The 18,766-nt window shown below is 32.4% G+C and overlaps 1 protein-coding gene across 1 annotated transcript in view; it reads right to left on the minus strand.

Annotated features, from left to right (window-relative positions):
- The window catches only part of LOC119838405 (terminal nucleotidyltransferase 5C), a 151,906-nt gene that overhangs the window by 112,593 nt on the left and 20,547 nt on the right, over nt 1-18,766 (minus strand). Inside the window, exon 2 of the mRNA XM_038364340.1 lies at nt 9,854-10,251. Coding sequence (XP_038220268.1) covers nt 9,854-10,192 — 339 coding nt within the window. The 5' untranslated portion in view covers nt 10,193-10,251. The remainder of the gene's footprint in view (nt 1-9,853; nt 10,252-18,766) is intronic.

Below are 18,766 nucleotides of genomic sequence, written 5' to 3' on the forward strand. Positions count from 1 at the left end.
CGTTAACTATTACAACAACTTTACTTTCACATTGAAGCCGTGAACTTTACTCTCGCTACAAAACAGTATCATCTTATTTCACCTTGACATAAAAATGGCGAATGTAAGGCAGCAAGAAGTACACGTATTACATCATGGTATTTAGATATTAAAACAGTGAAGAAAAACATCGTGAGGTAACCGGTATGTCCAAGAATCAAAAGTTCAACGACGTGTGACATCTGCCAACCCGCACTTGGCCAGCGTGGTGGATTATTGCCTGAACCCTCATAGTAAGCCTGTGTCCCAGCAGTGGGAAAATGTATGGGCTGATGATGATGATTTAGATATTTTCGTGTCGACACTGGATGCGTTTATTAATTATGCAGAATCATAATCTATTCACTTATGACCAACGTCCTTTCTTTAACCTTTCTTTAAAAGCACTAATTCGTAACCCTCTGATTTGTTTAACTTATCGTTATATTTGCTTATGTTATGACATCGACAACTCCCCGGTTTCCCATTCGAATGTGGTTTTTTAATATTTGATTGTTGAAAAGGTCAGTCAAGACGAAAATAGAAAACACAGATGAATTTGAAACATCGACTTGGCGTCTTGAAGTATAATGGATATAATGATTTCTTTTTGTGATAGGAACATAAAACACCCATTAAAAAATAAATAAAATTATTACGAAAATAACTGATTTTCTTCAATCAGTTCACAAAATACAAAGATATGCGATAGAGCGTAACTTTTAGAAGTTAGAACGCCTAATAGTATGTATAACAGCATAGTAAAATTAAAATTCAACAAATACTCACTACTATGATTTGTTTATTTATTTATTTATACAAATTGCGTAGCGTGCTATATAGCGGACCCCAGAGTCCCGATATCTTTCCGTTGTGTTTCAGGAGATTGTATCTTCCCGATACCTTACATAAAAGTTCAATTTGCGATATAATAAAATATAAATGCTATAACTTATTATAAATTTATGATATTTAACAATACATAATTTAAATAATTTACATTTAATCAATAAGTAATTCATAAATTAATTAAACTAAAAGTAGTTTATAGAAATCTGTGAATTTTTAAGTAGTGTAGATTGTATGTGTAGTAAGTGTGTGTTTGTGTGAACTAATATATTAAACTATACATACACCACATGAGCTAGTCAATACAATACCTTTTAGGTTGATAGGATACGAAGGTATATACAGTAACATCTCTTTAATTCGAACCTGGGTAAGTCGAAAAACCCCCATAACTTGAAAAAATGTTTTGTTCCCTTCCCTTCAAACCTCAAAACCTCCATTACTCGATATGGGAACCCTCAAGTAAAAGTAATCAGTTAGTCTCTGCAATCCACTTTGGCATATTTTCCCTTTATAAATAGAAAAAATTAACTTTACCTCTGTTTCTCGAATATAAATATTTAAGCATTTCACCTCTCTAACGCACAGTTATAAAATAGTATTAAGTATACTACTGAAAAAAAAATTCCTCTTTACCTCGAACAAATATCCGCCTAAATATTGCTTCAATAGTCGAAACTATATACCCGAATTTATTGGCGTCTCCCTTGATGTCCGACTTATAAAGGTTCTATAATCGACTGTATTATGCATAGTGAAGAACAAAACAACAGTTACTTTCTCAATTATAATAAAATGTACAAATGCTGCAACATAATTCGAAGCATTTCAGTTCAGGCATTACAAAATCGGGTTCGTGCACTAAGCGTTATCAAGACGTAATGTATGCACATAAACAAATAGCTTTCGAAATGTTATCCCTTTTAAATTACTTGCCTAGTTCTAGCACTTATATTTAAGCACGAAACTGAGAATATATTAATTAAGATAAAGTGCTGGAAATATGCTTATTTTACTGAGTCATTTCACCATTTATAACTCAAGAACCTCACCGATTTATGTGATAATTTATTAAAACTTTATTTATTATTCTTGACACAACCCCGTAGGTCACTTAATTTATAGATATATAATTAAAAGCAACACAACAAATTTTTGGCAACAATAAAACACTAAAAAATTTGAAACGCTTACCGACTGCAATTAAATGTTTACGAACCTTGTTATAAGAATAACATATTATAAAAATATATATTGCAAATTATCCCCATAAAAATGCTTTATATAAAAAGTATAAATCATGTGTCGCAATATTACTGACATATTACCTAAATACATGATGTCGTAATATGATGATGGTAATTTGAAAATAAAGGAAAAGACTGGGATGGGAGAGGAAAAGGATACGGGCTTCTGGCTCCGTTTATATTTTAGTTGCACACTAAAGCTATAAAATGTCTTAGTTCATGACGAAACAAATTATACGAATTTTAAGATTGTTTTTTATACAAAAAGCAAAACAAATACAAGCACTGGACGCCGCGTTTTTGTACAATATTAATATATGCATATTTTTTATTTTGCTTCTTGAACTAATGATTCAAGGTCGACAGAAAACTGTTTTTATAACAAAACACTTCATACAATGCGATTTTTCCAAGATATATTTATTTCTTTAGATAGTTTAACTTATGCAAATAACATATTCTATATTTCTTATTTGCCTAAGAACAAAACATCATATTTCTATGCCCTAAGGATAAGAGCAATATTTTAAGAAACCAGTAAGAAAGAGTTCTTCTGAAAAAATAATTACCGCGTGACGAATCGCCTCGAATTCAACCTAAGTTTAGGTGCGCCATATCGGACAAACCAAAATATGGCCAAACACAGCTATACATTTCGGTATATCAGACTTATAATGCAGAAGTCGTGATTTGCTCCGCGCGAAATCCACGCCAAGTTTATTACCCTTCATTATAATAATAAGCGCTAAAACCAACAATGTTAGACAATGGCACGTGAAATCCCATTCGAACATCTGTAGGCACGATTTACAATCTTACGAAGCTTGTAAAAGAAACCAATGAGAATGTATGGTAATCTCTAGAGAAGGCCAGATCATCTGCGTACATTTATGAACCTAAAATACGCAGATAACAACCATAACGTGAATTCTATTAAACCCTATCTAACAATAATCGTTGAAATCATATGCTAGTACTGTGTTTGTTATCTAATAGGTAATATCAGTCAAAAATATACTGTTTTAAATAGTTTAATTTGAATGCCTCTTTTTTCACATCAACATATGATTTAGTCTCGTAACAATTAAGATAACATTTAGAACTAAAGTCGGCTTCTATAAAAGCAACTTACAAATAAAGCGTGTTTCTAAACATGTCCTTATTTCACTTAGCAACGGAATAGAACGATTTCTTGCTCACATTTAAACGATAGTCACACGACATTGGATATTTACAGCTGTGGAGGAATTCTCGATTGATATAAATGCACCTTTATAAGGCTCCAAGTATGGGGCTATCTAGCAGATTTCAGCCAAAGTAAATAGACTATTTTGGCTGAAGTTACATGCTAGATAACAAAAATAATGCAAATTACACTATTTACGAAACAAACGAAATTAACGTAAACGACGTAATCTAGTTAGAATCACGTGCGACCCTCGAGTTCTATGACCTTAAATATGCTGAGTCAAGGTCCAAACAATGACTTGGGTGGCTTCTTCTAATTGACACATCAATTATTACTTAATTATTCCAAGTCGATATTCTTATTGCAATACATATATCAAAGTGCTGGAATAGTCTTTTGTTTCTACGATCTGTATTCTTCACTTGATATCTTTGATATTATGCTAACGCTAACAAAAGGCCAAGGTTTCAATATTCTATCGTAACTCAAGCCTTTAGAATTTCCACGGAGCACACGTAACGCATCTTATTACAATTTGAAACGAAACTAGCTAACGTCATTAAATTGTGAAGGTACTTCCCCGATGTCAATCACACGTTGATAAAACATGTCACCTTATCTTCGTAGTAAAGATTAAAATAGCCCACACAAAATAACAATGCACATTCCCTGGTTTAAAATAAGTAATTGGTTATACATTTGTTAAACTACTATCTAGGTACTAGACCAGGTCTTATGATTGTTTAAATGCCGATGTATTACGCGTTAATTCTGGAACATATATCCATGTAATATAAAAATTCTTTTTCTATATTCCTTTGCAAACGAAAAACTCAATTAAAGCAACACATTAACCAGCTGAAGGACAGAGATAAGAAAGTGAAGGGTCGAAAACGTGATCAAAAGCATTCCACTAAAAAGAAAATAATTTAAGGAGAGCTTCTTATTTTTGTACTTTAATAAGAGCGTACAATTGTAGTTAGATATTCCAATATTCAAATAAACATTAATAAATGAAGTCTAAAACTATTCATAATAATTGTTTAATAGCAGACGGTAAACAGAGTTCCCCAAAAATAACCAATCTAATTACTATAAATAAGGTTGATATCTCGTAAACAGCTCGGAGCAATAGCTAACTCCAGTCAGAAGTTCCAAAGTTCTTCGTAGCATGCAAAGCGAAGAGACTGTTTAACCATTAATATTAATAACTCGCTACAACTTAACAGATTTTCATATTAAACTTGACGCTACTTGTTCTATCTTGTTGGGTACCGTGTTTAAAAGGTCAGATAATTTGTGATAGTTTCGAACCGGTTTTGTAATGAAGCCACTCCATTCTATCGGTACATGAATTAGCCGAATTGATCGAAGTGTCCGCTTTCTCAATATAGGGCAGTGTCAAATAGTTTTTGGCCACTGAACGACACTTGTTATCCCTTCAGTTGTGAGTTTAGGTTGGATTGGATTGATAAAAATTGAAAAAAGAATGGCCCAACTGGTCTAGGCGTTCTGGAGTTTTACGCTTAGCAATACAATAAGCGATTCATTTTTAATTATATTGATAATAATATAATAGTTTCAAAAAACTAAAAAACAAATGTCCACAATATGAAATTTTTTCACCAACCCTTGATAAGTATACAAAAGTTTAAATTAAATCTGTCCGTTAACAGTGTGACCCAAACGAGTCTAAAGGAGTCGGTTACATACAACATACAGGTGAAACTAATAAAAGCGTTTAAAAACAAAGTTTTATTGAATACCACATGGTTTAAGAGTGGAAAGTAGCTCAATAAAAAGTTAATCTAGGCTTCAACAGGCTCTATTTACAACTGTAAACATTGGTCCATCATGCACATGCAAATCGAATAAAGAGTCCAAACAATGTCGCCCTTGAATACTACATCCGCCAACGCATATATCGATTTACTCACACACAGTAAGGCTTCAGCACGTGCGTGACTCCTGACGTAATTCCACTGTCCACTCACCCGAATGTGTATTTTATTGCATGCGTGTAAGAAAGAGATTGCTATGAAATAGTCGTGTGTGTTACGACGGTTCGGAGCGCGATTTATCTGTAATTAAGTGGAGGTATTAACGTTGTGTTGACCTTGTCGAGATTCGTTTTCTTTGACCGAGTGTTTTGACTTAATGGCCAGATAATTTCACTATCAATAGCGATATTTATTTGTGTACTTTTCTTATAACAACATTTTGATTTAGCGGAATGATTGATAATTACATTGTAATATAGTTGTTAATGAACAAATAATAAAGAAGGTATTAGCTTCTTTAAAGATATTTTTGAATGCAGATATATAATTGTATTTTACTTATAGTCTTCATAACTTTCTAAAATATAATCTGTGAGTAGTATTTAAGTAAATATTAATTTTGTTTTTTTTTTTTTTTTTGTTTGTATAACATTGACACTGTATATAATTTACGATATATTACAGCTACGCATAAATTTCATGATATCGAATATTTGTTCAAAATCATGAAATTTATTGTACAGTTTTTATTTAGAAAACTAGTTGGCACTTCAACTTCCTCTGAGTTAACTTATATATCTGCTTGCTTGTATTTTCAAGTAACGTTTCAAATAAAAAGACCGACATGTAAACTTATATTATGAACAGAAACGTTTGTGTTTTCAACCGAAATAAAAGGTTTTTGATTCCACTCTATTTTTGTGTTTTTTGCCCCGTAACTTTTTACTGGATTAACTGATTTTGAAGATTCTTTTTTTTACTTGATAGTCCCATTTAAATTTGGCTTAGTTCTGACAATTTGAAAACGGTTCAGATTGTTGTTCAAAATAATTATATTATTGTATATATGTTTATAATATTTTCATACATAAACTGCTGGACCCATTTCAAAAATTCATTCACCATTAGAAAGTTGCATCTTCACCGTATGATATAAGCTATATTTGAAACACGAGCGAAGCCGATAGATTGATAATAAGAGTTGAACCTATATATGTAAATATCTAGTATCTAGAAATGTTTACGTAATAAAATATTAGTAGATTATCCGTCAGGATTGCATTGAAACGTCAGTAATAACGTAATGATTGTAATCACGGGCACCATTATCGGTTGTAGCAAGAGGAAATCGCTATCATTTGTGGGGAAAAATGTGAAATGTTATTCTATATGTGGCTTAATCTGATGTAGAACTTGTATAATAAACTTTAGAGTATCATCTGAATGTCAAAAGCAATATTTGCTTATTGAATTTACGAGACATATCGAGAATATTTTCTACAAAGGTCACCGATGTCTGTGGGCGCGCCTAGGTAGCAATCCTTATTCTAAAATGGGACCAAATGACAATAATTTCCTATCAAACACAAAAAACCGTCAATCGGTTGAAACTCCATGAAGTTATTGTAATAAAACAAAACATATCAGTCTATTTGCGAACGTCCTTCGTTTTTAGGACTTAAATATGTAGGTGATCTGTAAGTAATACAAAACTTGTAGAATTTCTATATACAAAGTGCAAACGCATTTTTAATAAATACACATAACAGTAGGCCAAAGAATTTACCTTCAAAGCTACAAGCACAAAGATGTAACAAAAAGTAATTTAAAAACAAATGCAATAGATCAGTATCAACAAATAATTTGGAAAAAAAATTGCAACGAAAAAGGCATATAACGCATCGTTTTTTTTTTCAAATTAATGTGGGAGGCATAAAAGCAGCGAACGAGGCTGTAACAAATTTATTAATAAATCAAACAGATTGAACGCACCCGTATGCTCAGAACGTAAATAAAAAATATAGCGCGAACAAAGTGCGGGATTTGTGGATTTGCATATTGAATCCAGTATCGGGGATTGGATTACGGGTTTCTGTATCTCCTAACGAAGTATTAACCGTTCAAAGTCATATCAAAGTCGAATACATTTCGAATACCATAACTGGATTTCGTCTTCCTACATTTTGAGCTGACTTTTTATTACCTTTTGTTTGGAGTGTAGTGGTGTTACATATTTTAAGGAATCTTATTCTTCAAGTTTGTTGTCTGTGGTTTTGAAGTTTTTAAAAACACATTAAAGTTTTTATTACAACAGTAACTAGCTTATATAAATTCCATTCCCTTTCAAGAATTTACATCCAAAAAAACATTTTTAAAGATCTACGTTTAGTTTATTATAAAATAATCATATTCAACAATATACTAAACCGTATTCAGGGCTTAGAGGCACCAGCTTTTAAATAAAAAAAAATCGTCAAAATCAGTTCATCTAGTCGAAAGTTATGAGGCATAAACCAAATATACAGTCAAATTGAGAAGTCGGTTGAAAATCAATTCTTTTGAATTTAGGATACAAACAGACTTTCCCATCACATAAGCAGACTAGCGCCCGTCCCGGCTTCGCTAGGTAGAATTATACATGTTATAAGTTACCGTAAAATTATAACAAACCTTTACATTATATTCTAACTCGCAAGCTTACAAGCTATCGAAAAATTGCGATCCGTAACATTTGCTTACAATGTAACGCAAAATTTTTCGTTAGAAAACGCGAGTGTGACGCGCGGGCGGAATTTTAGTTAGAAATATATTATCGGTTATGATAAGGTAATTAAAATGTACGCCACGTAAACTTTAAGTGTAAGCGATACATGCTTTCATTTAAGTCAGTGTAGACTCGGAACTCAATGAGTATTAAAATGTTCGTTAGTTTTATTATAATTGGTCCACAAATGTAACACGGATTTCATAGGAATTATTGTATGAGTAGCAAAAGCGATAAGGCAATGTAATAGCTTGTAATTGTGAGAACCGACGTTCATGAGAACATTTTTTCAATTGAGACCGATGCTTAGATTTAGTTCTGATATTATGGATATTTATTTCACAATAAACACGTGTATTCAATGGAGGCTATTGAGGGTAAGGATGCAAAACAGTCAATTAGAGTTTAGAAATGTTATGGCAAATAACAATTTATTATTTTGTGTACAGTTTTTTCTTTAGGCGTACCTATAATTACTACTATGGTAATATTACAACGAATGAAATGAAATTTTGTTCCCCATAACCTAATACTCTGAGAACTTAAGTACGTAAAAATTCAGTTTACAAAAATCCGTCAAAAGTTTTCGCAATTATATAATTTGTACGATGAAGACAACTTCCATTGGATATATCAATAAAAGCTTCAAATTGGCTCAGCGTCGAAAAAATAATTCGAGAATTAAAAATATCAATATAAAATTTAAATTGTTGGTGTCGCCAGAGTTCCTTGCCGCTTCCCTATAAATAGATCGGATCAATAAGTTAAGTAGGTACATTTAGTGGGATCTTCCCACACTAGGACCGGTAAAACTAGAATAAACTAGATTTCATTATAAATTCCTGTATAGAACCTGTGACAGTACATTTTTTATTTACAAATGAGCATGGGAATATTTAGATAGACATCGGGGGGTTTGACAAGAAATCAGCTACAACGTAAATGATTTTATATCCCTGTTCCACGATTCTGGAATGTTATCTGTGAGTGTAAGGAAAAATTATATATAATTAAATCGTAGAAGTTAATTGCCACTTTAATTGAAACTCGTCAGTTTTACATTTCAGAAGACAAAGAAACTTATGTGAAAATGCATTATATCTTTTAAATCATGATTCAAATGCATGTAAAATATATTTAATACATGCATAAGTGTATAAATTAGATCACGCTATAAGCAGGGAGAAAACACCTGCTTCCGGAAAATAGACGTTATAAGGCCTATTAAAAGCAAGCTATTAGCGATCCCATATCGATGATTATTGTAGTTTGAAAGTTGTATGACAGCTACGACTTTATCTTTATATCCTCTAAGATTCCAATGTCCTTGAACATAGAATAAGAAAAACAAGTTCCCATTGGAAACATTGGGTGCTTTGGTGCAAAAAATTATCACTTCCAAACTATATGAACAATGTTCAATTTACCGCGAAGACTGTCAATTTATACCAGAAAAACCAATATATCTGAAAGCGACAAACTACTAAATTCAATATCCTAGGCCTTCATACACTGAGCCTATCCACACATCTGATCAATAACACAATACATAACCTAATTAACGTCACCTCGTGATCAGATAATAACGATATATTGTGAACGTAAAACCTTATTTATAAGAGAAAGGTAGATTTGATTTCACATAGCAGAAATGGTAACAGAAAATGACTTTTATCACCCCCGTCACAGGGTTGACATGGGCTGAAATATTATCAGAAATTTTAGCATAAATGTGTGTAAGACTTTCGTACATTTAAGTCAGATTTAATACGTAAAGGTGAACTTCTAAGGTATAAGAAGTTGAAACAGATTATTTAATTTCACAAAAAGACATACAATATTTTCATCAGATATTCGAAATCAGAAGATATGGTTTTACTAATAAATAAATATTGTTTCACAATTTAGGCCGAACACGTGTACACGACACACGTTCACACATACAACTCCTTTGTTGTACCAATATGATCTCGCAACACAAATAACTTCCTTAATTAAAACTTACCTGAACAACAGCGTCCAAGGCCATCCTCTCAATATCCACTCGGTAGTAGTTGAGTTGGGGCACATATCTCCTCCGCGGCCGGATGTCGTCGTAGTACGCCACGACATCATTAATGGACACAACGGGACAGTCATCGACAGTACTACAGCCACTGCTCACGCCGTCTACACCACTATCGGAGTCGCCCTCCCCACCGAAACCCTCCTTGGAGTCCCGTCTATCGCCGTAACTCTTCTCCGACTCATACGACTCGTGCATATCATCTGTCACTATCTCCGGTATTTTCGTCATGTCGTATTCGTAGTCGATGTCGTCCACGTGCTCATCGATGTCAGCCATTTTGTTATGTAAACTTATTGTAACAATCCTTCACTACATGGTATGCCACTCCTGTCGCCCTGGAACAAATATTTTATTTAAGTACAGAGTAACAGGATATATTTAACTATGTGACTGTTACAAGTATTTAGACATTGGCGTTTAACAACCGACTTCGAAAAAGGGGGACGTTATCAATTGAACTTTGTTTTTTTTTATAACTTTACTGGGTGAACCGAATTGTACGATTATTTTTTATTTGACAGCCTGTCATGTGGTCACATTTAAATTTTGCTCTATTTTATAAAATTAGAAGGCTGTTCGGTTTCTTCTTAAAAACAATTATCAATTGTAAAGTAATGAGAAAAACCATTCGAACAATTTACTGATATACGCATTCTGGGCTAAGACTAGATGGACACAGTCAAAGAAACATTTGGGTTAATATAAATTTAGCTGTACACAAGGAAGCATTCGACAAGCTTAATAAATCTGAGGTTATGAGCTCTAAAATGTGCTGGCACTTTCATAATAACTGAAAGTGACTTACTACTCCGAAATACTGTTCTTGAAGTAATAACATTCTGAAGACATTAAATAAATAACCTGAAACGAAACATCTCAGAATATAATGGTGGGCCATGAATCCAAGAAATTATAATTATATTATTTATTTAGGTAATTAAATCGACGAACATGTTATATGGCAGTCCAATCATACGATGTCGTAATACAGAAAAGTTAAGGTGGACCTTTTTTGTGTGATACCAAAAGAAAAAAAACACATATAATGGCGGACTACTGAAACAATCGAAACATGGGCTGTGAAAATGCTAGAGGAAATTAACTCTACTCATTAGACTAGAAAGAAAGATCCGATAATTGGGAAATAAGACCTTTGACAGATGATTGAATGCTTATATGTCGAGAAATTTTGAAAGAATAGAAAAAATTTGATCACGAGGCAGGATTCGAACCTGCGTATCTTGCCTAACCGCCACCCGTGCCTCTCGGCCACCCGTGAGCCGAGTGGCCGAGAGGCTAGGCGTTGCTACGGTTAGGCAAGATACGCAGGTTCGAATCCTGCCTCGTGATCAAATTTTTTCTATTCTTTCAAAATTTCTCATTTATAAAGCATTTCAATGCTATAAAACTAAAAATTAAATGGTTATATGTCGATTAAACCGTTGCTAAATACAAAATGTATGCGGGAACCAAGAAAAGGTCCCACTCACCTATTAACACGGTTCTTCAAAATTTACACTGTTACTTTCGCTTTCATCTGAGCACATTCACCTCAACAGGTTACAGCAACATGCATTATTACATTTGATACATAATATGCTAATAATTAAGCATCTCATATTACAAAAATATAAATTTTCTATGAATATTTATATACAAACGACTAAAATGACTTTATATTTTCGTTCACAAGAAACCAATAGAGTTCGTTATCAGCAAACTCTTTTAAATCCGAAGCGAAGCGAAAGCGTCATAATAAAGGCTATGCATTGAGCCAAGCCATTCAAAGCCATGTAGGACTTCCAATATAGCCATAAAAGATGCTTTCTCGTTTAACTATGTTGATATGTAACATATTGTAATATATTCATTGTTGTCCATACATTCTAGGGTGTACGGAAGCGTTTTCCCATTACAATATGTATATAAATTTTTCATAAATACATCAAGAGATAACTTTTCGTTTTCACGCACCACTTACTTGCCTTAAATAACGTATTCAAATCTATACATACATTATTTACAACACGTTGTGTTTAATATTCGTGATGGATTTTTCGACGAGAAATTTCGGCGTAGGTAATGCTAAAATAATGATGTTTCCCCGTTAAAAACAAAATTGGAACATACTTATATTTAGAGGCCTAAAAATCATTGTTATCACATTTGATTATTTACACTTAACAATTTGTAATTAATGGCGTTCGTTAAAAGTAAAACGTTTGAAATATTAATTAATCTAATGCGATACTGCTCCAAATAGCACATCGTTATTTTCAAATATTTGCAGAATATTTTCATAAAGAAAGAACCTACATGTTCTCTTTTTGTTTGGTATTGTAGTATTAAAAAATGAAAATCAAAATAACACTATTCTAATTTCAAAACTCCATAAAACACACCATTCTCTTTTACTACCCATTCACGAAACTTTACAAGCTTCCTGAACATCCAATATAGCTATCTCTTTATTGATCACAAAAAACATCTGCCGTCCCGCTTCCACCCGTTGCAACAGGTGCCCTATTATCCTATTTTCCATGTCAAGGGCACCGCAACAAGTGATATTCCTGACCTGCACTGCTGAATTTTAGGACAATTGATATGTTCCAAATACTTGAATGTTTTTGTGACAAATTTCAAAATTAAATCTGCGTAATTCAGTCAAAAATTATTAAACGTTTTAATCTTTGGTTTTTGTTTAAAATATAACAAGGCACCTCTTTAAGAACTAATATGAGAAACCATGGTTTGGTTTTTCTAATTTGCCAAAACGTACCTATTAATTTAATTAAATAGTTAAAATATCGTTGTATTAAATAAAGTGGAGTTCTTGTAAATTTAAATAAAGATTACAAAAGCATAGATTTGCTTCGTTTATAATTAAGAAATCAAGTGCACGCAAGTACGTATACTATATGCTCACATTGTTTATGCCATTAATTATATTAAATGAATAACGCATAAAACTATTGTAAACAAAGAACAGAAGTGTGTTAAATTTTATGTTATCGACAATACACGTAAGAAGTGAAAAATATTATTGTAAGATTGTAAGGTATTTTTATAATGAACGAAGATGAATGATAAGGACACGAGCATTCCAAAAATTATTGGGATTTATTCTTTATTAGCTTTCCATTCGTTCTCCCACGTTGTAACGGGAAAGTTAGGAAGCCTCAGGGTTTCCCCCAAATAGTTTCCTTGACCGTGGGTTATGGGTTTCAAACTGTGTATAAAATATCATTCAAACCGCTTCAGTACTTCGATCGTGAAGAGGGACCGACAGACAGACAGGAATATGTACAAGCAGAGTAACTTTCGCATGTATAATATTAGTAGGTATAGACTATAGATTATATTGTTAAAGACCACTTGTGCCTGAGTACGAAATAATGACTAGTCGTCAAATCGTCCTTAAAATACATACTAATTAGGTAGACTTAAATGACATAATTCCTTGCAAGCCTTTCTAAATCTTCATCTCAATTACCATTTCAAATAGCTATTTCCATATTTGTCACGTCTTGAGAGGCAATAATTTTATGCATTACTATTCAAATAATTTACTTCTATACACAAAACCAATTTAACGATGACACAGGCTAATCTATCAGAAATCCGATATGCGCATACCACCTCATTACAACAATCAAATATCCATTAGAAATATAAACCTTAATAATGGGCAATAAAGAGGTATATTCAGCGAAGCGATTGCAATCAATCGAATACATTATTTGGCGTTGGGCCATACGCATTGCAATTTTGTGACGTGGAATGTTTCTAATGTGAAATTGTGTTACGTTTATTGAGGCTTTAACTAAAATGTATTCCTTAGTTTAAACCAATCAGTTTCTCATATAAATCCTCTTAGTTCCAAAGATATTTGATAGATTGAAAAGTTTATTTGATAATTGCTTGATAGAAATAATAATGCTCGATACTAAAGTACATTACATTTCGATGTTTCGTCTTAAACGGGATATTTTTTTCCCTCTTACAATATTTCTTTAACTTATCCGATCCTAGTTCGTGAATTCATCGTACGTATAGTCTTCTTCGATAGAAAGACAATCAAAGAAAGGAGTATTTCTAAATATAACAATAGGTTCTAGTTCCTGAGATTAACCGTTTAACCACCTAAAATCTTCGCTTACGTAAAGCTTTGTAATATAAGTATAAATTAACCGCTTCAATCCGGGTAAATATGTAATGTAACCTTTGTTTCTAGCTTTCTTTATTTCAATTTTTTAAATCGGTCCAGTAGCTTTTCTATGAGAACATTGCAAACAATCGAACATACGTTCTTTGTGTTCACGAATGTTGCCTTCTTCATAATATGTATCAGTTATGATTTTAGTCCTTCATTCTATCTTTAATTAACTTCATGACCGAATTTTCGAGAATGATCAATACCTCCGAACCATTTTTTAAGCAATTTTTATGCTCAACTTACGAGCCATATTCACTTCACACGGAAAAGTCTTATGTTTATGATTTGATCTGGTTTGCATTTTAATACAACATACCTACTTACTAAGTACGCACTTATTTAATCTAGATATATAACTAGGGCTTCCATTACACCACTAATACGATTCGATAATAAAGTATCAATTAAGACTCGTACAAGCCCATTACGTTCTCATTAACTTCATAAATATTTTACGGCGTAGTTTTATGGGTACTAAGGGGTAGTAAAGCGCACGACATTTTCCAAAACCTTTAGTCTTTAATACTAATATTTATAAGAGTGATTATTCTATTTTTTCTTCCTTTTTTTTATATTAATTAGTGGTCTAACAAAAAAAAATCGACATCTAAAAGTTATAAATAACACCTATTTTAATGTACGCAAATAAGAAAATGTTATTTCTTAATTACATTTCATTTAGGAAACACCGCGCCGTTTTCAGGACGAGAAAAAACATCAATAAACTTCAATTAGCGTAAAATATTTCACAAATAAATCTATACAATTTTTTTTAAGTGGTATTTCAATACTGTTGTCTAATTAATTATTATTTAAATCACATAACAATATGCGTAAATGTGTATAAATCACATAGCAATGATGTTAGTGTCTGTGATGTTATTTCCGAAAAAAATATCTCCACGACCGAAACTGTAAATATTAACTACCTATTAATTATGATTAATCTTGACCTGTATAAGTTCGTATTACGATGTATGTCCGCGATGGACTGCTCAACTACTCGATCGTTTTTAATAAAATTTGGTCTCCATATACAGTTTGATCAAACTTAAAAGGTACATACTAGATTTTTAATAATGTATGCTTTATGAATGTTTTTGTTTTAGTTTAAAAAGTTTGTAGGTACAAGTACATGAATTTCCGTAAGGAAATGCAATGCTTTTAAATACATTATAAAATATTCATTGAGTATCTCCGTCGCTATCGGTTTCAAATAAATTTAGTTGCTAATTTATAGAACAAAATCTTTGATATTTTCTTAAGCTCTTCGTCTTTAAATAAAGATATTAAAAGTTAAATAACCATTGTGAAGAGATTCCATGGAAATCGAATATTGCTTCTTTCGTTCTATAAAACATTTACATTAATTATTATATCCCACTCATATTATAAACGCGAAAGTTTGGATGAATGTATAAATGTTTTTTACTCTTTTACGCGAAAACAGCTAATCGTATCTGTATGAAATTTCGTACAGAGATTACAGTCTGGATTTGCACATAGGCTACTTTTTACTCGGGTACCACGCGAGTGTCGCCGCGGGCTACAGCTAGTAGTATCTACATCTTATATCTTTAAACGAGCAATTCTTGTATATATATATATATATATGTATATGTATAATTGGAATCTCGGAATCGGCTCCAACGATTTTCATGAAATTTAGTATATAGGGGGTATCGGGGGCGACGGGTTCACTTAAAAATACCTAAACGATCTTGGAAAAAAACGCTTATAAACAATCTAACTTCACGAAGTTAAACCGAGCAACTCTCGGTCATCCAGGTACTGATAGTATATGTATAGAAGATACCTACAAGTTACATTGTTATCGTACTACATTAGATACGGTTTTTTAATCCCTCGTCCTCATTACACTTATATAGAGATAAGTCTTTACATTGTCTGTAATCTATCTTTGTCTATGTATAAATAAATCAATGTAGTTACAATATAAATATATGGGCCACTATTAACAAAGCTTGCTGTTGTATTGAAGTAAATAGTGCAATATCAAATTTTTTGATCAAACTTTAACAAAATCATGCTTTTTCTTATGTTTTTTTTTTAAAGATGGAATGGAACAGACTTAACATCATTAGTTACATATCAAACAATTTAGAATAGGATAGATAAAGTTGCAAAACTTATTGGAAACACATGTACACTAACACTTCTAGGAAAGTCCTTTTACCTAACACAAAGAACATAAAACTGGAGAGACGGATCATCTATAAGCTTTGTTCTTATACATACATGTACATTCCATATAGTAACTTTTACGTACTACATATGTACTATTATATAATTTAACAGGAACCTTTTCATTTTATATTCAACTAGCTTTTGCAGCAGCATCGCACGCGTTAGTTCAGAGTAGTCTAATAGATTTTATTATACATATCAACCTTCCTCTTAAATCACTCTATTTCTTAATAAAACCTCATCAAAATTCGTCACGAAGTATTAAAGATTTAAGCATACAAAAGGGACATAGGGACAGAGAAAGCGACTTTGTTTTATACTATGCAGTGGTTATGATTAAACTTACATTTGTTACTTCAAAAGGATAATGACTGAATTGATTATGGTGGATACAAAGACAATTTCAAAATGACATATTTCATCAACGGCAAACAAACAATTACATTACTCTTATCTTTACTAATACAATAAAAGTGAAAGTATATTCGTTTGTCTTTCATTTATGTCACTACGAAGCGATTCTACGACATGGTTTTTGTGTCTGGAGCACTCTCCGACACAAAAATTATGTCACTACATAGGCTGCATTTTAGCCTCAATTTCCATACCTATGAGAATTTCCTTTCACTACGCAACCAAACCCGCGGGCGTAAGCTAAAATTCTATATACAACTTTTCAATCATTTATATCCTTTATTTTTAGCCATATTTCTCCAACCGTACAACCCTACCGCGCAGTTATTTTTGGCAATCGGGGAAATCGTATTGCATAATAATATAACGTGACCTTGAACTTGCTCGAGACTCAAGACAGACCACTTGTTGCACCTGGCAGGCCGCCAGATATTGTTCAACACTTCCGAAGAGTTTGTTTATGTGAAACTGATACTATCTGTTATATTTTCTCGTCTCGGTTTAAAGAAGTGGGGGAACTAGAGGCTAGTATTTCATTCCTCTATTCATGTCGTCAGTCCTTTCATTATTCTTTACCATTTAAAAGCGGGCAAGTGGGCAACGAATTTGTATCTTTATGGATAACAATAACAATCTTTTATGAAACTTCTATTTAGGAAGTAGGGGTTAGTTCAATTGATTGATGACAAAATTAATAAATCACACGTAAACGTTCCTTATGAATTATGCGAACTATTCAGAAAACCAAATGATAATTAGTTTTTTGCTTAAAAACTACTCGCTCCGGCGACGCACGGATGTAACTTTCCTTTTGAAATCATATTTTATTATAATCTTCTATCTTTTATAAAACCCGAATCAAAACAAGTTGCGTAGTTTTAAAGATCTAAGCATACATAGCTACTGACAGAGGGAAGCGACCTTGTTTTACATAAAAATGTGTCAATTTTTATGATGTGCTTTATTATTTAGATGCTATTTTGATTGGGAATGCGATATATTATGTATAATTCTTTATTCAATTAGGTCACCCTTTTATAAACCTATAGATTAATTACCTAGAGAAATGTGAAATGTGTAGTAATTATAAATCTATGAATATTTCGCTAAAATGGCCTTTCGGTCCAATATGTGATCAATACTTTACCGTCTGCATAAACCCGTCCCAAATATTGTCTAGACAAAGATAATCCGATAGAACGAATGTTCCACGGCGTTTGATCAAATATTTACTTTATTAATATTATATTATTTGTAGTTGTTAAGTGAAAGTTCTTATGGACCATTTAAATAAGAAAATACACGAAGTGTTTACGCATCAGAAAGAAATGTATTTATTCGAAATTGACACACACACAACTGCATATTATCTTCCTTTAGTTATACGATTCAAAGAAACGTGTCGAAAAATTAATAAAATGTGTTCATATACCTTAGAAATAGGAAACCGTTTAGTTATTGTATAAATTAGACAGATTACAATAACCGCGGTCGAAGATAGCATAGGAGTACAAAATTCGTAGCAATAAGGCTTCTGACACACGCTGAAAACTATTTCTTATTTATTTTCCACGGTGTATAAAAATAAATATAAATGCGAAAATGTGTACGTTCATCAATCTTTCACATCGTAACGGCTGACTAAGTTGTATCTGGAGATAGTTAGGAAACTAGAGAATGACATAGGCTACTTGTTACCGCAGTTAAAGATGTATTCTGATGGACATTACAGCCGCGGGTGAAATACTAGTAAAGCTTTATTTTTCACAATTAACTCTCATAAACGTCTCTCTTTAACTAAACCACTATTTAAGAAAATTATTATTAGTGTATAAATATTCACTCGTAGCACAAGCATTGCACGTGCCCATTCGTCACACGTTACGGTACGATTCGAAATTTTAATCAAGCAGTTTTTAAAACACGTTAATCGTTGAAGGACACAAGTTCAAATCGATCTAACGATAACATTGTAACAAACTCACGCATACACCCGCATGTTGTTTTTATAT

The sequence above is a fragment of the Zerene cesonia genome, unplaced genomic scaffold (genome assembly GCF_012273895.1).
Source record: "Zerene cesonia ecotype Mississippi unplaced genomic scaffold, Zerene_cesonia_1.1 Zces_u002, whole genome shotgun sequence".
In the NCBI taxonomy this organism is placed as follows: domain Eukaryota; kingdom Metazoa; phylum Arthropoda; class Insecta; order Lepidoptera; family Pieridae; genus Zerene; species Zerene cesonia.